Below are 25,936 nucleotides of genomic sequence, written 5' to 3'. Positions count from 1 at the left end.
TTTTAGTATACCTGTAATCTTTGCTCCATCTTTGGTCTCAGCTGATACGCCAACTCCATATTCATTTTCACCAGAGACTCTGAAGTAGTACACTCCTCCCTCCACCAGGTCTGTCACTTTGTAGGTCAGACGAGGGCAGGTATTTGTGAGTCTGGTCCATCCCTTTTTGCTTGCCTCACGAATATCAACAAGGTAGTTCTTTACAGCAGCGCCGCCTTCATTATCTGGAGTATCCCATGTAACTGTTGCAGAGCTCTTCGTGACATCCTTGACCCCAACATGAGATGGTGGCCCAGGAGAGTCAAGAACCCTGACATTTAATGTGCATGCGACTTTTCCAGCTATATTTTGGAGAGTCACAATATATTTTCCAGAGTCATCTCTTGTTGCTTGTTCCACTGTGATAGACGTGAATGTGTCTGTGGTATCAATACTGGCCCTCACTCTCAGATCAACAGCAGCCTTGGTCCACATAACATTAGGGACAGGCTTGCCCCTGAATGGCACAGTTAGGGTGAATGAACTGCCATCCTTTACAATGAGTGTCTTTCGCATCTCATTGCTGATATCAAATACTGGTTCCTCTTCTCTCTCTTTAGCCACCTGTGGATCCGTAGGGGGGCTTGGCTCACTGAGACCAATCTTGTTGATAGATTTGACAACGAATAGATATTCTGCTCCAGAAGTTAATCCAACGACGGTGAATTCAGTGTTTTTTGTGTTTGAAACACCGACACACCAGTCATCATCATATTCGTCTGTTCTCCTATATTCAACACAGTATCCTGTCACAGGAGCACCACCATCGAACAATGGCTTATTCCATGAAAGAGTAACAGTAGTCTTAGTTGAGTCAATAACTTTCGGTTTAGGTGGTGGAGATGGCAGGAATTGGGGATCCTCCGCCTTTGTTAATTCGGTAGGAATACTTGGGAGACTCAAGCCTGCAGCATTTTCTGCATAGACTCTGTACTCATATTCAGCACCCTCACGGAGATTGGATGCCTTGACTCTGAGGTCATACACAGGCTTTTTGTTCACGCGTACCCAGCGCAATCCAATTTTCTCTCGTTTCTCAATAACATAGCCATAAATGCTGCTTCCTCCATCGGATTCAGGTCTTTCCCAGCAGATTGTCATTGCATCACTTGTGATACTGGTGATTTCAACATATGTTGGTGCTGCAGGGACAGTGTATGCATTCTTGGCTCTGGTGGCCTCACTCTCTAGGGCTTCACCGTCTCCATATTTGTTCACTCCCCTTACTCTGAAGATGTATTCATTTCCTTTAAGCAGTTTGGTGACTTTACATGTTGTAGCCTTCATATCTCCATATACTAAAGTCCAGGCGAGACGGCTGGTTTCACGTTTCTCAACGATGTAGTGCATGATTTCTGCACCACCATTTTCTTGAGGTGGTCCCCAGGTCAAAGTGCACTTCTCTGCTGTCAGACCAGTGACTGCCAATGGTCCAGAGGATGGTCCAGGACGGTCAAGGACCTTACAGTTTACAGCCAAGGACCTTGTACCAGCAACGTTCTGTAGAGTGACAATGTACTGGCCAGTGTCCCTTCTGATAGTGTCTCTGACTATCAATGTGGTGGTGCTGTGTGTTGAAGTAATCTCCACTCTTGCCTTGGCATCAATTTCTTTACCATCCTTTGTCCATGCAATGACTGGACGTGGGCGCCCAGAAATATCTGCATCAATTCTCAAAATATCTCCAGCTTTGACAACTACTAATTGCCTAAACCTGTCTTCCAACTCAATGCGAGGTGAATCCACCTCATCCTTGACTGTGATGGCACCTGTGCCCAGTGATGGCTCACTGAGTAATCCAGCTGCATTCTTTGCAATAACATGGAAGTCATATTGTACATCCTCCGTAAGGCCTGTAATGTCAAAGTATGTGTCCTGGAGATTGGCAAAATTGCATTTCAGCCAACGCCCATCTGGAAGCTCCCTGCGTTCAACAATGTAGCCAGTCAGCTTGGCTCCACCGTCATTCTCTGGCGCCTGCCAAGTAATGGAAACTGAAGTTCTTGTGATGTCAATGACTTCAAGGTTAACAGGTGGATCACAAGGATCTCTTGCAGCTACGGGCTCAGATGCTTTGGTGCAAGGTCCAATTCCAGCAATATTCTGAGCATAAACACGGAACTCATACAGCAAGCCTTCCTCAATCCCAATCACTTTGAATTCTGTTTCAGCAATGAGACCTCTGTTGATCTTTGTCCAGAGAATACTGCTATGGTCTTTCATTTCCAGGTGATAACCGATGACTGGACTTCCACCATCACTAGCTGGTTTACCCCATGCAACCAATATGCCAGATTTTGTAGCATGGGCAACATGGAGGGAAGTGGGAAGGCCAGGTGTCTCAAAGGGGTACTGTGCAACAATTGGCGCGGAGTCCACGGCATGGCTCTTGCCGTAGCGGTTTTCAGCTGCAATACGGAACTGATATTCAGTGCCTTGTGTCAAGCGGGGAACTTTAATTGATGTTCTGGCAACTGTGGCTGAAACAATCTGCCATGTTGTAGTGGTGGTATCTCTCTTCTCCACAACATAGTTGTTGATTTGACATCCTCCATCATAGAGTGGGGCGTCCCAAGACAGTGAAATATTGTCAGAACTTACTTCATCTACTTTGATTGCACTTGGTGCGCCAGGTTTATCCAAGATGATAACAGCTATTGTGGCTGATTTCTTGCCAACTGCATTGGTTAAAGTGATCTCATACTTCCCAAAGTCCTCCCTAGTTGCGTCTTTGATCGTAATTTTCGATGAATTCTTAGCTGCTAGAACATTCACCCTGGTTGTCTGCTTCAATACAGCTCCATCTTTTTTCCATGCAACCTCAGGTTCAGGTCTGCCTCTGAATGGAACATCAATCTTTAGATCGTCTCCTGCCTTGACACTGTATGTGTTGAACATCAGATCGATGATAGGTTCGATTGTAATGTCCTTTACTACGACAGGATCTGCCAGTGGCTTAGGTTCACTCTTGCCTTTGTCATTGACAGCAGTAATCCTAAATGCATATTCCTCTCCAGTTGTGAGTCCACCAATAGTTGCTTCCAATGCTTTAATCTCAGTGCATACAGTCCATTTCTCATCACCCTTGGTTTGCATTTCTACTGTGTAGCTTGTGATTTTACTACCACCATCATGATCAGGCTTTTCCCATGCGAGACTCACACTGTCGCGAGTAACATCTACAACTGTAACTTTGCCTGGAGGCAAGGGGGCTTGGGATACCTTGATTGGTTCTGTTGTTTCTGCTGGCAAACCCACACCAAGCTCATTGACAGCTTTGACGCGGAAATAGTAAATTCCACCCTCTGTAAGGTCATCAATCTTCATGGAATTTCTTACACAGTTATTTGAAACACTTGTAAATGCCAGTCTTGTAGTATCTCTCTTTTCCACAATGTAATGTGTGACCTTAGCTCCACCGTCAATCATAGGAGGCTCCCAGGATAGTGATACAGAATCTCTCTTAATGTCCTTGACTTCAAAGTTCTCAGGGGCACTTGGTGAGTCCAACACTCTGACATTAATGAATGCCGATTTTTGACCGCTAAGGTTCTCAAGAGTCAACACATACTTGCCAGTGTCAAATCTGTTGACATTGTCGATGACAAGCATTGTGTAGGAGCTTGTGACCTCAATTTGGGCACGCTCAGTAAGAGGGCCATCCATCTTGGACCACTTTACTTCAGGTTCAGGTCTTCCTTTGATTGTGACAAACAAACGCAGTGTTGCACTTGCTCGTACTTGGACCATTTTCCTAAGGTCTGAATCAAGTTCAATCTCAGGGGCCTCAATTCGTTCAGATGCAACTACAGACCCTGGAACATCAGCATGCTCACCAACTCCTTCAATGTTAACTGCACAGATGCGGAAATAGTATTCTGCATTTTCCCTCAGTTTTTTCACAGTGAAGTGTGTTACTTGGACACCAGTTGATGGTGTACAGGTTATCCATTCATCACCCCCTTGTTCTCTCATCTCAACAACATATCCTTTGATGGCTGCTCCACCGTCATAGATGGGTCTTGCCCATGAGAGGGACACAGTTGTGCTTGAGTGGTCTGTCACCTTAGGGTTGTTAGGAGGACCAGGTGGATATGTGGCATCACAGGCTTTTATGTATTCTGTTGGTGCACTTGGCACTCCCACACCAGCAGCATTTTCAGCAGATACTCTGAACTCAAAGGAATGTCCCTCGGTGAGTCCGGTGCATCTGAACCTGATGTCATTAAGTCTTTTCTTGTTGCATTTGGTCCATCTAATTCCCTCTTTATCTCTTTTCTCCAGGACATAGCCATCAATGTCTGAGCCACCATTATATTCTGGACGTTCCCATGTAAGGACCATTGAGTCCCTTGTAATAGCACTTGCTTCAGGTGTTGAGGGAGCGCTGGGTGTCACGAAAGGATTACGTGCAATAACTGGGTCTGATTCAAGAGGTTCACCAATGCCAAACTTATTCACTGCCGTAACTCTGAAGATGTACTCATTGCCAGGCAAGAGTTTAGTCACTTTGTAGCTGATAGCTTGGATTCTGGGTTCAACTACAGTCCATGACAGTCTGCTGGTTTCCCTCTTTTCAATGATATAATGAGAACAGCTGGCACCGCCATCATGCAATGGATGACTCCAGTGAAGATAGGCTTTCTCTGCAGTCACGCCAGTTATCTTCATTGGACCTTCGGGTGGACCAGGTCTATCAAGAACTTTCACGTTGACGGGAATAGATTTTGTTCCACCAACGTTGCTAAGACTCAGGACAAAGTGTCCACCATCTACTCTGATACATTCCTTGACTGTTAGAATAGTGCGTTGAATGGTGGTTTTGATCTCCATTCTTGGGGTAGTTTGGTCAATTTCTTTTCCATCTTTCAACCATGTGATTTCAGGGAGTGGTTTTCCCAAAATATCAGCTTCAATAACAAATGTTTCACCAGCATGGACGACAATAGAGTCCTTGAACTTGGGATCCATTGATGCTGTTGGTGCTTCAATTTCATCTTTAGCAGTAATTGCTCCAGTGCTTTCAGATGGAGTACTGAAAATACCAGAAGCATTCTTTGCAATTACTCTAAATTCATACTCACACTCTTCAGTCAGACCTGAGATTGTAAATTGAGTCTCAATTACGTTTGTGAAGCTAGCCTTCATCCAACGGCCATCAGGAAGCTTCTTCCTTTCAACAACATAGCCTGTGATCAGGCTACCACCATCATAATGAGGCCTTGTCCACGACAGTGTAATGTGGTTCCTGGTAATATCAATAGCCTCAGGGGTACCAGGTGGATCACATGGGTCTCTGGCAACACAAACATCAGAAATCTTGCTAGGTGGACTCATGCCAGCAATGTTCTCAGCAAAGACCTTGAATTCATACTCAATGCCCTCTTCAAGTTCATTTGTTTTGAATCGACAGTCAGGAATGAGCAGTTTGTTCAACTTAGTCCAGAGAATGCTGTTCTTCTCTTTGCGTTCAAGGTGGTAACCAAGGATTGGACTGCCTCCATCACTGGTTGGTACTTTCCATTCAACAACCATGTTGTCCTTAGTTACTGATGACACAAATGGAGTACCAGGTGCAAGAGGTTCACTGAAAGGATACTGCACAACAACAGCTGCTGAGTCCAATGATGGACTTTTTCCATATCTGTTTTCTGCAAACACCCTAAACTGGTATTCAGTACCGGTTTTCAGCTTGGTAACTTTGATAGCTGTTCTTGCAACGGTTGCAGACACACAGTGCCATGCTACAGTTGTTGTGTCACGCTTTTCCACAATGTAATTGTTTATTTGACATCCTCCTGTGTATGCAGGTGGTTCCCATGCAAGGTTTACATAATTGGAACTCACTTCCTCAATCTTTATAGGCCCTGTGACTGGGCCAGGTTTATCGAGGATGATCACTCCGATTTCTGCAACTTTTTCTCCTATACTGTTGGTAGCTATGATTTTGTACTTGCCAGAATCCACTCTAGTTGCCTCTTTTATAGCAAGGATTGTTGATGATGCTGTTCTTGAAACATTCAACCTGGTTGTCTCTTTAATTGCCTGTCCATCTTTTGTCCATACCACTTTTGGTACTGGGCGTCCTCTCACTGGTATTTCCATCTTCAGATCTTCACCATGTTGGACACTAAAGGTGTTGAATGCCATTACAAAACTAGGTTCAATAGTCACATCTTTAGCTATGACAGGCATAGCTAATACCCTTGTGTCACTCTTTCCTTTGTCATTAAAGGCTGAAACTCTGAACTGGTATTCTTGACCTGTGGTTAGGCCTTCTACAGTTCCCTCACACGTCTTTGTGGTTGTGGATAGGATCCATTCTTCTGATCCTGCAGGTAGCATTTCTATGCAGTATCCCATTATCCTACTTCCACCGTCATGGTCTGGTTTTTCCCATGCCATCGAAGCGGTTGTCTTAGTCACCTCAGTCAACGTGACCTTTCCTACAGGCAGAGGGACTTCTGATGTCTTCACTGGCTCAGCTGTTTCTGCTGCCAGGCCTACACCATATTCATTCTCAGCCATAACTCTGAAGTAATAAATGACCCCCTCATTGAGATCTCCCACATGGAAACTGTTCCTTGTACACTTGTTTGAAATGTTGGAATAAGCTTTCCTGGTGGATTCACGCTTCTCAACAAAGTAATGCTTGACCCTCGCGCCTCCGTCAATGAGTGGGGGCTCCCAAACAAGGTTGACAGAGTTTTTCTTAATATCTTTCACTGTGAAGTTTACGGGTGCTCCTGGTGTATCAAGTACTTTGACAGAAACAAATGCGGACTTGGAACCACTGCTGTTTTCCAGGGTCAGAGTGTACTTTCCAGCATCATTTCTGTCACAGATATCTACTGACAGATGAGTAAAATTGGCGCCTTTCTCAATTTGAACTTTGTTAGTCAATTCACCCTCATCCTTGGACCAATTTATTTCTGGAGTAGGACGTCCTTTGAATGGAATATTGATCCTCATGGATCCTCCAGCACGCACAACGACTCCTTTCCTTAGCTCTGAATCCAGCTCTATCTCTGGGGCAAACATTGCATCTACCGGTTTTACGGTTCCTAGAATTTCAGCAGGTTCACCAATACCCAATTTATTGATGGCACATACTTGCACCTTATATTCTTGATGCTCAGTAAGTTTGGTGATTTTGAACGTAGTTGCATTCACTCCCGTTGGTGGAGTGCATAGGGTCCATTCATCCTCATCAGCTTTGCAGATCTCCACAGCATATCCCTGGATATCGACTCCACCATCGTAAATGGGTCTGCTCCATGCGAGTGTTATGGAGTTCTTGGAAGTATCAACCACATGTGTATTAGTGGGAGGGCCAGGCTCAAAGGTTGGATCACAGGCTTTGGTGTAAGGAGTTGGTTCAGTTGGTTGGCCGACTCCTGCAGCATTCTCAGCAGATAATCTGAATTCATATTCATGATCCTCTGTCAGGCCTGTCACTCTGAAGCGAAGGTCTGTGACTCTGCGTTTGTTGCATTTTGTCCATCTGATTCCAGCTCTATCTCTCTTCTCAATAATGTAACCAGCAATGTCACTTCCACCATCAACCTCTGGGCGAGTCCAGCACACAGTCATGGAATCCCTTGCGATATTGGCTATTTCCAATTCTTGAGGTGGTCCAGGAGTAACAAATTGATTTCTCATTATAACTGGGGCTGATTCAAGAGGTTCACCAGTACCAAATTTGTTGACAGCCATAACACGGAAAATGTACTCATTTCCCATCAGAAGCTTTGTGACTTTGAACATTGTAGCTCCACAATCGCTAGCAACCACAGTCCATGCAAGACGGCTAGTCTCTCTCTTCTGAATGACGTAGTGGGAAATGCTGCTGCCACCGTCAGCTCTTGGAGGAAGCCAGGACAGTGAGCATTTCTCGCATGTGACATTGCTGACAGTGAGGGGTCCCTGAGAGGGCCCAGGTCTGTCCAGTACTCTCACATTGAACGTTACAGTTTTAGCTCCAGCAACATTAGTTACAAGCAAAGTATATTGTCCTCCATCCACTCTGATAGCATCTTTGACAACAAGCTTTGCTTGGAAATCTGAATTCATAATCTCAGCCCTTGCTGAATTCTCCACTAATGCTTCACTCTTGAACCATTGAACTGTGGGAATTGGCTTTCCTTGTACAGCAGCCTCAAGTGTAAATGTTTCCCCAGCATTGATGATAACAACCTGACTGTACACTGACTCAACTTCACATTTTGGAGGATCAACTTCATCCTTTGCTGTGATGGATCCTGTGCTCTTAGAGGGCTTGCTGATAGACCCAGCGGCATTCCTAGCTATGATTCTGAAGTCATATTTGCAGTCTTCAGTTAGACCAAGAACTGTGAATACGGTTTCAATGACATTTGTGAAACTTGCCTTCATCCACCTTCCCTCTGGGAGATTGCGTTTCTCCACCACATAGCCTGTGATCAGACTGCCACCGTCATCCTGTGGTCTTGTCCACTTCAGTTTCACGGAGTGCCTGGTTACAATGATAGCCTCTGGGGTGCCAGGAGGATCACATGGGTCACGTGCCACATATCCCTCAGAGAGTTTGCTGCATGCGCCAATGCCAACAATATTCTCAGCAGACACTTTAAATTCATATTCAATACCTTCCTCCAAAGGAGTAGATTTAAATCTACAGTCTTGGATGAGGGATTTATTGATCTTTGTCCAAAGGATACTGTTCCTTTCCTTTCTCTCAATGTGATAGCCAAAAATGGCACTGCCTCCATCTGAAATTGGTTTGTGCCATTCCACAACCATGTAATCTTTAGTGTATGAAGATACGTAAGGTGTTCCTGGTGGTCCTGGCTCCTTGAAGGGATACTGGGCAAGGACAGGTTCAGAATCAATAGCATAACTTTTGCCATATCTGTTTTCAGCACAGATCCTAAATTGGTATTCTGCACCTGTTTTAAGATTTGTCACTTTCAGGGTATTTCTCGCCACAGTGGCAGAGACCACTACCCAGTTGGTTGTGGTTGTATCTCTTTTCTGGACAACGTAATTTGAAATTGGGCAGCCACCAGTGTATGAGGGTGGTTCCCAGGTAAGTGTGATACTTTCAGCACTGATGTCATCCATCTTGATTGGGCCTGTTGGTGGGCCAGGTTTATCCAGTGTGATTACTTCAATGGTGGCATCTTTGGAGCCATGCATATTGGTAATATTAATACTATACAATCCACCATCGTCTTTTGTTGCTTCTTTGATGGTTAGATGTGTATTGCGTGCACTGTCGACAACATTAACTCTTGTGGTCTGTTTCAGGGCAGCACCATCCTTTGTCCATGTAATGACTGGTTTAGGATGTCCAGCAATGGGAACTTCAATCTTCAGATCATAGCCGACCAGTACACTGTACTGTGTCAATTTAGGTCTTATGTCAGGTTCAATGACAAGGTCCTTTACTACTACTGGATTGGCCAGAAGTCTAGAGTCACTCTTTCCTTTACTATTGACCGCAATTACTCTGAATTGGTACTCCTCTCCTTGGGCTAAGTTACTAACAGTAGTTTCAAGGTATTTACATTGAGCACATAATGTCCATTTGTCACTATCCTTGGATTGCATTTCAATCTCATAATGGCTTATTCTGCTGCCTCCATCATGATCTGGTTTCTCCCACTTAAGAGAGACACTGTTACGTGTCACGTCCAGAACTGTTACTTTACCGGGAGGTTGAGGTACCTCTGAAATCTTTAGGGGTTCTGGGGTCTCTGCAGGTAAGCCAATGCCCCACTCATTTTCAGCAAGAACTCTGAAGAAATAGATACTTCCCTCCACAAGTGGTTCAATCTTCCATGACATCTTATGACAGGTTGTGACAGGGGAATACACTTTCCTAGTGCTTTCTCGTTTTTCAACATGATATTGCTTAATTTTAGACCCACCATCCAAAATAGGTGGCTCCCAAGTAAGGGTGACTGAGTTCTTTGTTATCTCCTTAATAGCAAAATTTGCAGGCATACTAGGTGAATCAAGTACTCTGACACTGATGAAGACAGATTTAACGCCACTGGAATTCTCTGCAGTAACAGTGTACTTGCCAGTGTCAAATCTGTCAACGTTTTCAATCAGAAGTGAGGCGTAACTGCTTGTATTGTCAATCTGTGCTGTCTCCTTGAGTTCTCCATCAGCTTTTCCCCATTTCAGTTCAGGAGCCGGCCGTCCCCTAACAGGAACGAATAACCTAAGAGCGCTTCCAGCTCTGACATTAATCATCTTCCTCATGTCAGCATCAAGCTCAAGATCTGGTGCTTCCAATTTCTCCTCTAGAAGAACTGATCCAGGGACATCTGCATGCTCACCAACACCAACCTTGTTTATGGCACAGACTCTGAATTTATACTCGTGCTTCTCTAGTAGTTTTGTAACTGTAAATTTAGTGTTTATGATTCCAGCAGGTGGAGTGCACATTGTCCATTCATCAGATGCTACTTCACAGGCCTCCACTAAGTATCCTTGAATCTCACAGCCACCATCATAGATAGGTTTGCCCCATGACAAGGACACAGATGTTCTTGTTGTGTCAGTCACTTTGGGATTATTTGGTGGACCTGATGTGAAGATAGCGTCCAATGCTTTATAGTAAATAGTGGGTTCACTTGGTTTACCAACTCCAGCAGCATTCTCAGATGAAACTCGGAACTCATAGCTGCGGTTTTCAAGAAGACCTGCTACTCTGAAGCGCAGCTCACTCACTGTACGCTTATTGCATCTGGTCCAGCGCACACCTTCTTTATCACGCTTCTCAATGACAAATCCAGAAATGGCATTGCCACCATCGTTTTCAGGTCTTTCCCACGTTACCACCATTGAATCTTTTGTGATGGTAGAGACTTCCACATCCGTTGGTGGATCAGGTGTCACAAATTGATTTCTGGAAATCATTGGCTCGGATTCAAGAGGCTCACCAATTCCGTATTTGTTTACAGGAATCACTCGGAAGACATATTCATTTCCAGGAACAAGTTTTATGATCTTCAGATTTAGAGTCTGCACTTTTGGTTCAACCAGAGTCCAAACCAATCTGCTAGTCTCTCTCTTCTCAACAATGTAATGAGAAACATCACTACCTCCGTCTTGTGCTGGTGGTCTCCAGGCAATGCAAGCTTTTTCACTTGTGACTCCATAGATAGAAATTGGGCCTCCTGGTGGACCAGGTCTGTCCAACACTTTGACATTGATGTTCACTGCCTTCTCTCCACCTACATTTTTCAAAAGTAGGATATATTGGCCTCCATCAACACGGATTGCCTCCTTAACACTCAAAGATGCTTTAAAAGCGGTGTTCTTTATCTCAAGGCGTGCAGCATCTTTTAATTCTATGTTGTTCTTCATCCAATGGACTGAGGGCACAGGTTTGCCGAAAATATCTGCACAAAGGTTGAACGATTCACCAGCCATTAGAACAACTGTTGACGAGTACTTTGAGTCGATCTCTATTTTGGGAGGATCAACTTCATCCTTTGCTGTAATAGACCCAGTGCTCTCTGACGGAAGACTAAAAACACCTGCTGCATTTCTTGCAATGACACGGAACTCATAGCACTGGTTTTCAACTAAGCCAGTCACAAGAAATTGGGTCTCAATGACATTGGCGAAACTGGACTTCATCCAGCGCCCTTCAGGCAGCTCTTTCTTCTCCACAACATAGCCAGTGATTTTGCTACCTCCATCTAACTCTGGCTTAGTCCATTGGAGAGTGACAGCACCTCTTGTGACAATGACAGCTTCAGGCTTGCCTGGACTGTGACAGGGATCTCTTGCTACACGAATTTCTGACAATTTGCTAGCTTTGCCAACCCCAACAATATTTTCAGCATAAACTCTGTACTCATATTCGATACCTTCATCAAGACCACCAAGCTTGAACCTTGAGTCTGGGATCAGCTGTTTGTTTTGTTTCACCCAAAGGAGGCTGTTTCTCTCCTTACTCTCAAGGTGATATCCCAAAATCTTGCTCCCACCATCACTACCAGGCTTCTCCCATACAATAACCATGCTGTCCTTTGTAGATGATTGTATAACTGGGGTCCCTGGAGCGCTTGGGAGATCGAATGGATATTGAGCAACAATATTTTCTGATATAAGTACTGGACTCTTTCCATATCTGTTCTCAGCAGCGATCCTGAACTGGTATTCACAGCCAGTCTTCAACCGAGCTGCTTTAATGGTGGTTCTTGCAACTGTTGCAGACACAATCTGCCAATTTGTGGTGGTAGTTTCCCTCTTTTCTACTACATAGTTGTTAATGGCACAACCACCCACATATGTAGGTGGGTTCCAGGACAGTACCACACTGTCAGAAGTGACTTCATCAAGAGTGATTGGGCCAGTCGGAGGACCAGGCTTATCAAGAACAACAACCCCAATGTCCACTGTTGCTTCACCAGCTGTGTTTACAAGTTTGATGGTGTACTTGCCCACATTTTCCCTACTGGCTTCCTTGACGACAAGATACAAATGTGTATCAGTGGCATCAGCATTGACTCTGGTTGTTTCTTTGAGTGCGACACCATCCTTGAGCCAGGTCGCAACTGCTTTGGGACGAGCAGCATATGGCAAATCTATCTTGAGATCGTCTCCTGCCAATACACTGAATGTGGTAAACAGCAGCTTGAATACTGGCGCAATGACAAGATCTTTGGCTACCACAGATACACTAAGTAGACGAGGATCACTCGTTCCTTTTTCATTATGTGCTGACACACGGAACATATATTCTTCACCCTGTGTCAGTCCAAGAACAACAGCCTGTGTGATTTTTGCAACTGCACACTGGGTCCAAGTTTCACTGTCTTTGCCCTGCATTTCAACAATATATCCTGAGATTCTGCTTCCTCCATCATGATCTGGTTTTTCCCAAGACAGAGAGACACTGGTGCCTGTAACATCAACAAGAGTTACTTTGCCTGGTGGAAGTGGCTTCTCAGATACTCTGACTGCCTCAGGAGTCTCTATTGGAAGGCCAATGCCAAATTCATTCTCAGCCAGAATTCTGAAGAAATATGTGTTTCCTTCCTCCAGGCCACCAATTTTCCAGCTGGATTTAACGCATTGAGCACAAACTGTGGAGTAAGCTTTTCTTGTTGATTCACGTTTCTCCACAACGTAGTTTCTAATTCTGGAGCCACCGTCAATAAGGGGTACGTCCCACATGAGTGATACTGAGTCTCTGGTGACCTCCCTGATTATGAGGCTTTGTGGTGCTCCAGGTGTGTCCAGCACTCTGACATTCACATATGCTGTTTTGCTTCCTGAGGCGTTTTCCACTGTCAACATGTACTTTCCACTGTCAAATCTGTCAACATTTTCCACCATAAGAGCAGTAAATGATGATGTGGTGTCAATAGTTGCTCTCGTAACAGGCTCTCCATTTTCTCTGGACCACTTGGCCTCAGGAGCTGGTCTTCCTTTAATAGGTACAAAGAGTCTCAATGTGCCGCAAGCTCTAACGCAGACAACCTTACGAAGCTCTGCACCAAGGTCAATTTCAGGAGGAAGCAGCCTATCCTCTGCAATTGGTGTGCCAGGCACTTGTGCTGGCTCTCCAACCCCTTCACAGTTAACTGCACAAATGTTGATTTTATAATCTTGGTTTTCTACCAGGTTAGTGATGGTAAATGATGTACCAACTAATCCCTTCTTAGGAGTCCGAATTGTCCATTCATCTTCCTCAGGTAGACAGGTCTCCACAATGTAGCCAATGATATCAGAACCACCATCGTACACAGGTTTGTTCCATGCAACTGTAATGGATGACTTGGTTGTGTCCAAGACTCTTTGATTTCCAGGTGGTCCAGGTTGGAAGATTGTGTCTACTGCCTTGTAGAATTCACTTGAAGGACTTGGTGTACCTAAACCAGCATTGTTTTCTGCAATGATTCTGAATTCATATTCATGCCCTGGTGTGAGCCCTGATACTTTGTACCTCAGGTCAGTTACAGTCCTCTTGTTGCATTTAACCCAGCGAAGACCGGTTTTGTCTCTCCTTTCAACAACATAATTGAAAATGCTGCTTCCACCGTCGTGATCAGGGCGTTCCCAGCAAACAACCATGGTGTTCTTTGTGATGGTCGTCACCTCAGGTGTTGATGGAGCATCAGCTGGCACATATGGATTTGTAGAAACCATTGGATTGGACTCAAGGGGCTCTCCAGTTCCATACATGTTGACAGCCATAACTCTGAAGATATATTCATTACCCTTCAACAACTTGGTAACCTTAAAACGGTTCACTTGTAACTCTGACACTACATTTGTCCAAGCAAGTCTACTTGTTTCACGTTTTTCAATGATGTAGTGTAGAATCTTTGCACCACCATCATGTGATGGTGGCAACCATGACAGGATACATTTCTCAGAAGTGACATCTGTTACAGCAAGTGGACCATCTGGAGGTCCAGGTCTATCAAGAACCTTAACATTGAAGGTATGCTTTGCAAAACCACCAGGATTGCTGGCAGTTAAAGTGAATGTGCCACCGCACCTTCTTAGAGAATCTTTGTTGACTAATGTTGTAGAAAAGTCATAGAGTTTGATTTCCAACTTTGCCGTATCTTCAAGTTCCTTCCCGTCTTTGGTCCATAGCAGTGTTGGGATTGGTCTGCCTGTTACGCTGGCAGCAAGTTTGAAGACATCTCCTGCTTTCACAACCACAGTACTATTATAGATTGTATCAACTTCAAGTTTGGGCACTTCAATGTCATCTCTGCAAGTGATTTCCTCTGATGGTAGAGATGGCTTACTGAGAGCACCAGCTGAGTTTCTTGCCAAAACATGGAACTCATAAGTAGCATCCTCTGTGAGCCCGCTAATAGTGAATGTTGTCTCAAGGACGTTGCTATAGTTGGCCTTAAGCCAGCGTCCGTCTGGGAGTTCTCTCTTTTCTACTTGGTACCCAGTTATTGAGAATCCTCCATCACCTTCAGGTTTTGTCCACTGAAGAGTCACCTCATGTCTGGTTACATTCAATGCCACTGGTTGGCCAGGTGGGTCCACTGGATCCAGAGCAAAGGTAGTCTCAGAATGCTTGCTTGCCCTGCTCAAACCAGCCATGTTTTCAGCAATAACGCGGTACTCATAGGCAATTCCATCCACCAAGCCTGTTGATTTGAACATGTTCCCTGCTACAAGTGCTTTGCTGATCTTCTGCCATAGGATACTGTTCTTCTCTTTCCTTTCAATGTGATATCCCAAAATGGGGCTTCCACCATCGGACGCTGGTTCATCCCAGCTAATAGTCATGGAATCCTTGTTGAAGTGGACGATTTCAGGAAGGCCTGGTTGTCCTGGCACATCGAATGGATAAGCAGCAACCACTTGTTCTGAGACTATACAGGGTCCAATGCCATACCTGTTCTGGGCTTTAACACGGAACTGATATGTGATTCCTGTTGTGAGACGGGCAGCTTTGAATGTCGTACGGATAACTGTTGCTGCTAATTCAACCCATGATGTGCCTGTGGTTTCTCTAGCTTCAACAATGTAATTGTTAATGGGTACGCCACCATCATTCTCCGGACCTTCCCATGACATGAGAATGTAATCACATGAAACTTCTTCAAGCTTAATTGGTCCAGTAGGAGGTCCTGGAATATCGTGGACTTCAACAGTAATTGTCTCTGTCGTTGTTCCTAGTATATTCTTGCCAGTCATCGAAAATGTACCACCATCGGTCCTTTTGATCTCATTGATGTGGAGAGTAGTTGAAGTTGCAGTAGTATCAGTGTTGATTCTCTGTGTCTGTTTAAGTGTGTCCTCTCCTCTCTTCCATGAAACTGATGGCCTAGGGCGACCCAGAACAGGAATTTCGACCTTCACGTTATCACCAGCTTTAGCAATGACCAACGACTGGTAGACTCCACGCAGGTCAAACGCAGGTGCTGCTGTTTGTTCTCTAATGATAGCAGGTCTGCTTTCACGTGGATCACTCCTGCCAGAGCTGTTTACTGCCATGATGCGGAACACATACTCCATATTTTCAATGAGATCTGTGGCTGTGTAGTCAAGAGCTTTTACAGTTCTCACATGGGTCCATGTCTCTGTGTCCTTCTTCTGTGCTTCAATAACGTATCCAGTAATCCTACTGCCGCCATCATGTTTTGGCTTCGTCCATGCAAGGCTTGCGGTGTCCACTGATACGTCAGTGACATACAGATTTTCAGGCGCAGTGGGTGCTTGGGATGCTCTGATTGTCTCAGGTGTCTCTGCTGGCTCGCCGACGCCCAGTTCATTTTCAGCGGATACCCGGAAGTAATATTCAGAGCCTTCATCCAAGTTGTCATACTTGAAGGAACATTTCTGCCAGGTTGTACTGATTACTGTGTAAGCTTTTCTTGTGGCTTCTCGCTTCTCAATTACATAATTAATGATCTTTGATCCACCATCAATAATGGGGATTTCCCACTGCATAGTGATGCTTGTTTTGGTGATTTCACGTGGTATCAAGTTCACAGGTGGTCCTGGTGAATCCAGTACTCTGACATTAACGAATCCGTCTCTCTTACCAGCAACGTTTTCTAATGACAGCATGTATTTTCCGGCATCATATCTTGTGCAGTCAGGGATAACCAGGAGAGTATACGACTCTGTAGTATCAATGTGTTCACGGCCACCTTTACCAAGAATGGTGTCATCTTTCATCCAGGTTACTTCAGGAACTGGACGTCCTTTAATTGGTACAAAGATACGAATGGATCCACGGACCCTGACAACAAGGGTTTTTCTATACTCAGCGTCAAGCTCATAGTCGGGAAGTGTCTCACGGTCCCCAAGTTCAACAATTTCTTCAACCTCTGCTGGTTCACCAACTCCCTCTGTATTCATGGCTCTGACTCTGAAATAGTAGTTCCCACCTGCCTTCAGGTCTGACACAACATATTCTGTAATTCTCAGTCTTGAGACGTCTGTGACCCAATCGTCATGTCCTTCCTTTTTGTGCTCAACAATGTACCCCGCTACATCCAGGCCGCCATCGTAGTGGGGTTTACCCCAGTTGAATGTGGCTGTTGTCTTGGTGGTGTCAGTAATTCTTGGGTTGGAAGGAGGTCCTGGTGGATCTAAAAAGAAGACATATATCAAGACATGTCACCTGGTATTATTATAGAGATCTATTAGGTTTCACTTCATAATAACGTTCATCATTAAGCCATTATAAATTATATACAATTCACATTTATTTATTTACATTTTATTTAACCTTCATTATTTACCAGGTAGGTCAATTAAGAACACATTCTTATTTACAATGACGGCATGGAATAAATAATTTGTTTTGAAAATTACCCTTTGTGTTTACTTACATACAATATCCTTTGTCATTACATGGGCAGATGGCTCACTTGGTTCCCCAAAGCCAGCTTTGTTCTCTGCAGTTACTCTGAATTCATATTGAACACCTTCCGTCAGTCCTTGTACTTTGTAACGTAGGTCAGAGACCGTTTTCTTCGATGCTCTCACCCATCTCATTCCTCTTCTCTCTTTCCTCTCAACCTGATAACCTCTAATATCACTCCCGCCATCTTTAATTGGCCTCTTCCAGAAAATGGTGACAGCGTTCCTGCTGACATTGTCAATCTCTGGGACTCCGGGTGGACCTGGTGGGCCTGTAGAAAAAGAGGAGCAAAATACATTAACAATGATGTGGAAATAATAACAGTACCGTCAATAGAATATTCTGAATATTCATGCAACTTACCAAAGCTGTCAACCATTTTGACTGGGCCGGATTGTGTCCCATCACCAGTGCCATACTGGTTCACTGCAGACACACGAAAGATGTACTCATTGCCCTTGATCAGCTTGTTTGCAACAAATCTGCAATCAAAGATATTTTCAGCAAGTTTGGTCCAGAGAAGACGGCTTGTTTCTCTCTTCTCCAGTGTGTAGGATTTGATTGCGCAGCCACCATCCTCTTCTGGTGGCAACCATGTCAATGTGCACTTCTCAGCTGACACACTGCTAGCTTCAATGGGGCCTGGAGGTCCAGGGACATCAAGAACCTTGACCTTAACATGTTCTTCTCTGATACCGAAAGGATTGCTGGCTGTAATTATATACTCTCCAGTGTTCTTCCTGCTGGCATATTTAATAGACAACGTTGAAGTAGTTGGAGTGCTTGTGATTTGGACAATATCTGAGGTCTTGAATTCTCTTCCTGCCTTGGACCACACAGCTGTAGGTGGAGGTTTGCCAAGGATCTTGGAAGCAGATACCACAATGGTGTCCCCAGCTCTGACAGAGACACCTTCCTTCATGTCTGGATCGATAGTGATGCTTGGTGGTTCTGTGAACAAATGAGCAAGAGAAATTAGGCTACTTTCCATGTCCTAGTTTAGTATGTATTCTATTGGCTTTGTCTTGAAGTAGAAAAAAACTAAAAACATACCATACTCATCTTTGCAGATAAGGGTATCAGTTTGCTCTGAAGGAACACTGATTGCGCCAGCTGCATTCTTTGCTCTGATTCTGTATTGCATGCTGCTGCCTTCTGTCAGGTCTTGCACAGTAAACGCAAGGCCTTGGACATTGATATGATTTGCTTTCATCCACGTCTTTCCTGGCAATTCCAGTTTCTCAACCAGGTAGCCAGTCAGTTTGTGTCCACCATCGTACTTGGGTGCAGTCCACATAAGTGTTACAGTGCTTCTGGTTACATTGATGACATCAGGCTTACCAGGAGGATCTGTGGAGGAACAAAAAAATCCAGTAAATTATCAAGATTAGCAAGATTAGAGAACATGTTGAAGGATTTCATATGATATCAATAGGACAGAAAGAGAAAGACAATGAAACTAAACTTACCAATTGGATCAAGGGCGATGACTGGTTCTGTTGCCCTGCTTGGCCTTCCTAAACCGGCCGCATTCATTGCCATGACTCTGAATTCATACTCCAGGCCTTCAATCAGTCCAGTCACTCTGCAGTCCTTTACCCTAATAGGGGTCTTAGTGGCTCTCTTCCACATCAAGCTGTTCCTTTCTTTGTACTCGACATGATAGCCTGCAAAGATAATAATAATAACAACAATACTTTATTATTTACCATTCAGCAAATGCTTTCAACAGTAATATCAGGAATAGTTCATTGTCCATGTCCATTTTCCTTACAGTCCATGGAAATTCTATGGATTACTAAAAATACTGTTTGCATAATTACCAGTGATTGGTGAGCCTCCATTTTCTTTAGGTTCAGTCCAATTTAAAATGGCCGATTCATGGCGAATACTCACAATCTCTGGTGGTGCAGGTGCATCAGGCACATCTGGTGAAACAAGAATGTTTTCAGTTTAGTGAAATTATTGCCATATAGTACATATATCAATCAATCATCAAACTATTGATGAATACAGATTTCTGAAGTCCTAATAACTCTTTCTTTCAAAAATTGTATTTGATATTTTCAATGTATGACAAGAACTCACTGAATGGATGCTGAGCCACCACTGGGTCAGATTTGAGGCATTCTCCAACTCCATATTTGTTTTCTGCGAACACTCTGAAGATGTATTCAGTACCATCATGGAGCCTGGTAACTCTCATAGTATTCTTCTGGATCGCAGATGCCACAGTTGCCCACTTGTTGGCCGTTGATTGCCGCTTCTCCACAATGTAGTTGGATATTTCAGTGCCACCATCATCCTTTGGTGGACCCCAATCCAGAGTGATTCCATCGGCAGTGATTTCATCAAACTTGAATGGTCCTGTCGGAATTCCTGGTTTTCCAACCACCTTTATCTGCATCTTTGCTTCTTTGACTCCTGCAGTGTTTCTTAGCAGAATTGTGTAATTTTCCGCATCACCTCTCTGGCAATCACGGATGAGCAAAGTTGTCAAAGTAGGTGTAGATTCAACTGACATTCTTCCACTGTCTCCCAGAGAAACATGTCCCTTCTTCCAGATGGCTGAAGGAGCTGGTTTGCCAACAATAGGTACGTTGATACGGACTGTGCTTCCCTCCTTGGCAACATAACACAGATCTGGGATGCCACTCAAGTCACAATCAGGTGCAACTGCAAGTTAGGAACACAATGCTTATTAATCTATGAACCAGATAAAATTATAATAAGTGCAGTAATGTAATGCTAAAATAGAACACATTTATGCTAGAAATATTAGGAACAGTTGAAAAAAAACTTGGAGATTACCAATAGATATACGTATCTAAAATGGCCAAGTATTTTGTCTCCAGTGTATTTTATGAGTGGTTTAATAGCCTAGCTAATTAACACTGGACTACTGGACTTACCGGTTTGATCTTTAGCGATCACAGTGAGCTCCGAAGGTGGTCCCTCTCCAGACTCATTTATTGCTTTCACCCTGTAAGAGTACTCCTTTCCTTCTTTAAGTTCAACCATCATATGTGACATGACCTTTCCTTTCACTAGCTCCATATACTTCTCTTCACCTTCCTGAAGCTCCAGAAGATAAGCACTGATGTGACTTCCACCATCACTGATTGGCTTTTTCCAGCCAATATGAATGGAATCTTTAGTGATCGACAGTGCCTTAAAATCTATAACTGCTCCAGGTAGTTCTGAAATCAGATAACAAGGTAATTTGATTATTAAAAATCTAACTAACAAATTACATTTAACATCTAATAGTTAAAAAAAACACATGATCACATCCAATAAACCATACCTGAAGCTCTTACAACTCCGGCAGTCTCACAACCTTCTCCTATACCATAGTTATTTTCAGCCAAGACTCTGAAACAGTAGGCCTGTCCAGCTTCCAAGTTAGGAATCCTGAAAGTAGATTTGGGGCATTCGGCTATGACACAGGACCATGCCTTTCTCTCTGCAAGACGTTTCTCAACAATGTAACTCTTCACTGGGCTTCCTCCATCAATCAGAGGAGGATCCCAGCCGATGGATGCATGGTTCAGAGATGTTTCCTTCACAATTAGATTCAGTGGTGGACCAGGAGTATCTATAGAAAAAATAATACATTATATTATTTTATGGCATTATGTAGTAGGTAAAACCAAATTTTGTTTCTCAAAATAATATTATCTTAAGACTATAATCATAGCCTACCTAGGACCTTTACGACGATAGTGTAAGACTTCTTTCCGCTCTCGTTTTCAAGAGACAAAACGTATTTGCCAGCATCATATCTGTTGATATCCTCAATGTACATAAGGGTATCCCATTCGGTCGTTTTGATCATGATTCCTGCTCGTTCTTTGAGGTTGGCATTGACCTTGGTCCACACCACCTTGGGTGGGGGACGTCCTATCAGTGGCACATAGAGTCTCATTGTGACTCCGGCTCTCAGGACCAGTACCTTGCGAAGGTCAGCATCCAGCTCAGCATCAGCGGCAACTACAAGTTAAAATAGAAAGTAGAAGAGAGTTAGACAAAACATGGATGTATTTTAGTTGAATAGACAGTAGTGCATTACATGCTTATTTCCAATTGTATGGGTTACTTAGATTAGTAATTATTCTGTACAGACTTGAGAGTTTTATGATAATGTTGACGTACTCAGGATGTCTTTGGCCTCGTGTTTCCCAGGAACTTCACTTGGCTCGCTGTATCCGATCTTGTTCACAGCAAAGACACGGAACACATATTCTGTTTTATCAATGAGACCAGTAACCAGGAACTTGGTTTCTTGCAGATTTTTGGGCACATTGCACTTCGTCCAGTCTGCTGCATCAGCTCTCTTGCACTCGACAAGGTAGCCAAAGATTTCACAACCACCATCGTAAGCAGGCTTGGTCCAAGACAAGCTAATGGTGCTGTGTGTTGAGTCGATGACTTTAGGGAAAGCAGGTGGTGCAGGTGGATCTGAAGAAGGAAGAACATAAGAGAATGTCAGCGAGAAGTGTTGGGACATGTAATCCTTAATGATTTAAGTGAGCAAATGTTGTTGTAATACTTACACACAGGATCCACGGCAAGGGCAGCATTGGATGCATCACTTGGTTTGCCAAATCCAGCTTTGTTCATGGCAATCACTCTGAACTCATACTCAGATCCTTCTGAGAGCTGGGCAGCTTTTATGCTCCTGTCAATCACTGGTTTACGGTTGACTTTAGCCCAGTTGAGCTCTGACGCTTCACGTTTCTCAACCATGTAACCCAGAATGGTAGCTTTACCATCATCAGCAGGCGCTTTCCAGCTGACAGTCATAGAATTGGCTGTAATGTTGGTAATAACTGGTGGCTCACTAGGACCAGGAACATCTGCAAATGAGAGAGAGAAAAAGAAGGAGAAGAATGAGAAAACACTTAAACATTGCACAAGCAGAAGAAGTTCCACTGTTTCCAACTCAATCAAACAAAAATATTATATATATATATATATACACACACACACACACAAATGTATATTCAAACATGTTTGAAATATTACCATATGGATTCTTGACCATGACAGGGTCGGTGAGGATGGGGTCCCCAATGCCATACTGGTTCTCAGCACTGACCCTGAACTGGTATTCGTGGTCCTGCATGAGTTTATCTACTGTGCAATCGGTCAGTTGACCATTGATATTGGAGGTGACCAGAGCCCAGTTCGCTCTGCTGGTTTCACGTTTGTCAATGATGTAGTTGGTGATTTCAGAGCCTCCATCTGCAACAGGTGGCTCCCACCTCATCTTAATACGGTCCGCAAACACCTTGGTGACTTTCACTCCGGCTGGTGGGCCAGGTTTATCTAAGGAGAACACATAGATTATATTACACATCAACAGTTGATTCTGAATATATGAATATTGTATTCTCTATTCTCTTGCAAACCATCACAAACACATTCATATACATTACACTAACATATCTCAAGCCGTTATAAAGAGTTTGAGTATATACAAATACAAAAATAAAATGTATTAGCATGAAGCTACAACATCAGTTTGGAATTTGTGCACAATGATAAAAAGACACATTTAGTGTAACTGTTATTATAATTTCGCATACCTAGAACCTTGAGCTTAATATTGGCATATTTAGTGCCATTGGGATTTTCAGCTAGAATAGTGTACTCTCCAGACTCCTTCCTTGCAACAGAGAACAATTCCAGAATGTGTGTGTGTCTCTTCTGTGTCATCTTCATCCCATCAACCAGTTTCAATGGAACACCATTTCTCTTCCATGTCACCTTGGGCAGTGGTTTTCCAAACACTACTGCATCAAAGGAGACATTTTCTTCAGCCTTCACTATGATCATGTTCTTCATGTCCACTCCCAGCTCGACCCTGGGTGGAACTGGAGAAACAAGAGAACATCACATCAAGTAAAAGGTCTGTGTTGACCATGCATCCACATTTATTTGGAATCATTTTGGGATTGAAAAAATTGCATTTAGTCATTAGATGGATAACAAAAACACTTTGTTTTGTTAATGTTCTGAAGGAGCAGTGCCTTACCATTCTCTGCAAACACTGGAATGGCATCTGAGATCTGAGAAGGCAAGCTGATGTTGATGGCTGACTTGGCGAAAACTCTGAAGTGATACTGGGCTCCCTCCTCCAGGCCAGTTACAACATAGTCTTCTGTTTTGACGTTCTGGCAGTTGGCATTGCAGCGAACCCATTTCTCTACTTCTTGACCAATTTTCATGTACTCCACATAGTATCCAATGAGCTTGCTACCTCCATCATTTTGGGGGCGAGTCCAAACAAGTGAAACAGTGCTCTTTGTCACATCCATTACCTCAGGTTTACCAGGTGGATCTAGAATAAGAAAATGACAACAGTTTTAATTGACAGATTGCAGATTTCAAAGCCAGTGAGGGACACGGTAAGCCGCACATCACATGCTCATAACTTACCGATGGGTGTTCTTGCTGTGACCCAGTCAGTCTGTTTGCTTGGTTTACCCTGGCCGGCCTTGTTGAGGGCAGACACCCTGAATGCATATTCCAGACCTTCCATTAAGCCTGTGCAGTTGTATTCAAGTCCGCGGACAACGGACTCATTTGCTCTTACCCAGAGAAGGCTGTTCCTCTCTTTACGCTCAATGCAGTATCCAGTAAGAGGACTGCCACCGTCAGTTGATGGGGTCTCATAGGACAGAGACACTGCTTCACTCTTAACTTTCGTGATACACAGATTTCTGGGCTCGCCTGGGACATCTGGAATTAGAATATGGAGTTAGTTTGGAAGATTAACAAACATTTTGTAAAACACATTTATTGTACATAATGTACATATGAATATGGCCTAGATTCAATCAGATCAACGTTAACCGACGACAGTAGACACCCGCATAACGAAAGTTCTTGCGATGGCGGAGGTGGAACTGCATAGGAGCCGTCAAATCGATGAGAAGCTGCTCTTGCCATCATTGTCACAAAGCCACACCTGCCCCACTCACGTTAGATGTTCAGAACAGGAAAGTGTAGGCTGTATAGAAATAATTACAAAATAATGAGGTTTTCTATCAACAAGGTGTAGATTACATCTCACATTCCAGTGTTCGAACTTGTAAACAAGGCTGCATGGGTTTGACTCCATGCAGCCAATGGCGATGTCCACTTGGGTATAATGCCAGGAGCCACTTGTGAAATTGACAGCTATAACACAGTTCCACTTTCGACAACATCAAAACAACCACTATGTGGATGTTGGCTAAAGCGGATCTGATTGAATCAAGGCCTAGATTACTTAGAAAATCACAATTCATTGTACAATAGGCTTTTTTGGGGTGGTAGGGGGACCATGCTTATACATTGTCTTGTTTAACTCACCGAAGGGATATCTAGCGATAATTTTCTCTGAATAGATTGGCTCCGAGATGCCAAATCTGTTCTCAGCTCGGACACGGAAGCCATACTCCATTCCAGGGGTAAGCTTGCCAACTCTGTAGCTGGTTGTGGTGCATGACGCAGAAGCTATGACCCAGTCTCCTCTGCTCACATCACACTTCTCAATGACGTAGTTAGTGATGTTGCTTCCACCATCCTCACTGGGTTGGTTCCACTGGAGTGTGCAGGCATCAATATCAAGCTCAACGATCTCCAGGGGAGCGTCAGGAGGTCCAGGCTTATCTGTGCGATGAAGACATGTACCAACAGCATCCATTTAGGCTTTGCATTCTGGCAGTGTATTAGTCAACTATTTCGAATTTCCTCAATAAAACTTACCCTGTACTACGACTCTAAGGATCTGGCTTATTTTGGCAGCGCTGTTCTTAGCAGAAAGACTGTAGTAACCACTGTCCTTTCTCGAGACGTCTTTCATGATGAGTGAAATGCAGTTTGGAGACTTTTGCACCATGAGACGATCAGATGTCAACAGATCCTCGGCTCCTTGCTTCCATTTGCAGAATGGTGTAGGTTTTCCAGCCACAATAGCATCAACTGTCATTTTCTCTCCTGCCTTTACTGTGACAATATCAGGCATGATGATCTTTGGTGCCACTAAAAAAGAGAGGAAAACATGTTCTTAAAATGAGGACTTAAAAAGATGTGTGCAACAGGAACACTTTTTTGAAAACCACACTAAATCCAGACAAGGTAATTCTGGGATTTAACAAAAAAATATTTGCTACTTACTCAGCTGCTCCTTGACCTCAAATACTCCCTCAGCTTCTCTTGCCAAACTGGTTCCAGCCACGTTTCTTGCTGCAACCCTGAACTTGTACTTTGTGCCCTCTTTAAGTCCAACGACTACAATGGTTAAGTCTTTAACAACGGAATATGGTGTCCATTTGTCTTCAGGTTCACCATGGTCTTTGTAATCAACCATGTAGCCATTGATCTTAGCTCCACCATCCCTCAAAGGTTTCAGCCATCCCAGAGTGGCACTGTTCTTTGTCACTTCCAAGACATCCATCTTCTTGGGTGGATCAGGTTCACCTGTTTAAAGAAATGTGAGATTTATGTGAATCAAAACACAAAACAATAAACTCCACTTACACTATC

The 25,936-nt window shown here is 43.7% G+C and overlaps 1 protein-coding gene across 1 annotated transcript in view; it reads right to left on the bottom strand.

Moving 5' to 3' along the window:
• LOC106582275 (titin) overlaps nucleotides 1–25,936 on the bottom strand; it is a 186,521-nt gene that overhangs the window by 27,144 nt on the left and 133,441 nt on the right. The window contains exons 150-168 of the mRNA XM_014165183.2: nucleotides 25,568–25,870; nucleotides 25,157–25,432; nucleotides 24,761–25,060; nucleotides 23,843–24,145; nucleotides 23,439–23,744; nucleotides 22,990–23,277; nucleotides 22,427–22,729; nucleotides 21,955–22,257; nucleotides 21,554–21,859; nucleotides 21,104–21,391; nucleotides 20,706–20,996; nucleotides 20,311–20,598; nucleotides 19,487–20,074; nucleotides 19,222–19,326; nucleotides 18,868–19,065; nucleotides 18,452–18,748; nucleotides 17,762–18,349; nucleotides 17,367–17,669; nucleotides 12–17,123 (exon numbers count right to left, since the gene is read on the bottom strand). Of these exons, the coding sequence (XP_014020658.2) occupies nucleotides 12–17,123; nucleotides 17,367–17,669; nucleotides 17,762–18,349; nucleotides 18,452–18,748; nucleotides 18,868–19,065; nucleotides 19,222–19,326; nucleotides 19,487–20,074; nucleotides 20,311–20,598; nucleotides 20,706–20,996; nucleotides 21,104–21,391; nucleotides 21,554–21,859; nucleotides 21,955–22,257; nucleotides 22,427–22,729; nucleotides 22,990–23,277; nucleotides 23,439–23,744; nucleotides 23,843–24,145; nucleotides 24,761–25,060; nucleotides 25,157–25,432; nucleotides 25,568–25,870 (22,746 nt within the window). The remainder of the gene's footprint in view (nucleotides 1–11; nucleotides 17,124–17,366; nucleotides 17,670–17,761; nucleotides 18,350–18,451; nucleotides 18,749–18,867; nucleotides 19,066–19,221; nucleotides 19,327–19,486; nucleotides 20,075–20,310; nucleotides 20,599–20,705; nucleotides 20,997–21,103; nucleotides 21,392–21,553; nucleotides 21,860–21,954; nucleotides 22,258–22,426; nucleotides 22,730–22,989; nucleotides 23,278–23,438; nucleotides 23,745–23,842; nucleotides 24,146–24,760; nucleotides 25,061–25,156; nucleotides 25,433–25,567; nucleotides 25,871–25,936) is intronic.

This window comes from Salmo salar, chromosome ssa21, assembly GCF_905237065.1.
Source record: "Salmo salar chromosome ssa21, Ssal_v3.1, whole genome shotgun sequence".
In the NCBI taxonomy this organism is placed as follows: domain Eukaryota; kingdom Metazoa; phylum Chordata; class Actinopteri; order Salmoniformes; family Salmonidae; genus Salmo; species Salmo salar.
The sequence above is the reverse complement of the archived record's forward strand: the minus strand, read 5'-3'. Positions and strand labels throughout refer to the sequence as shown.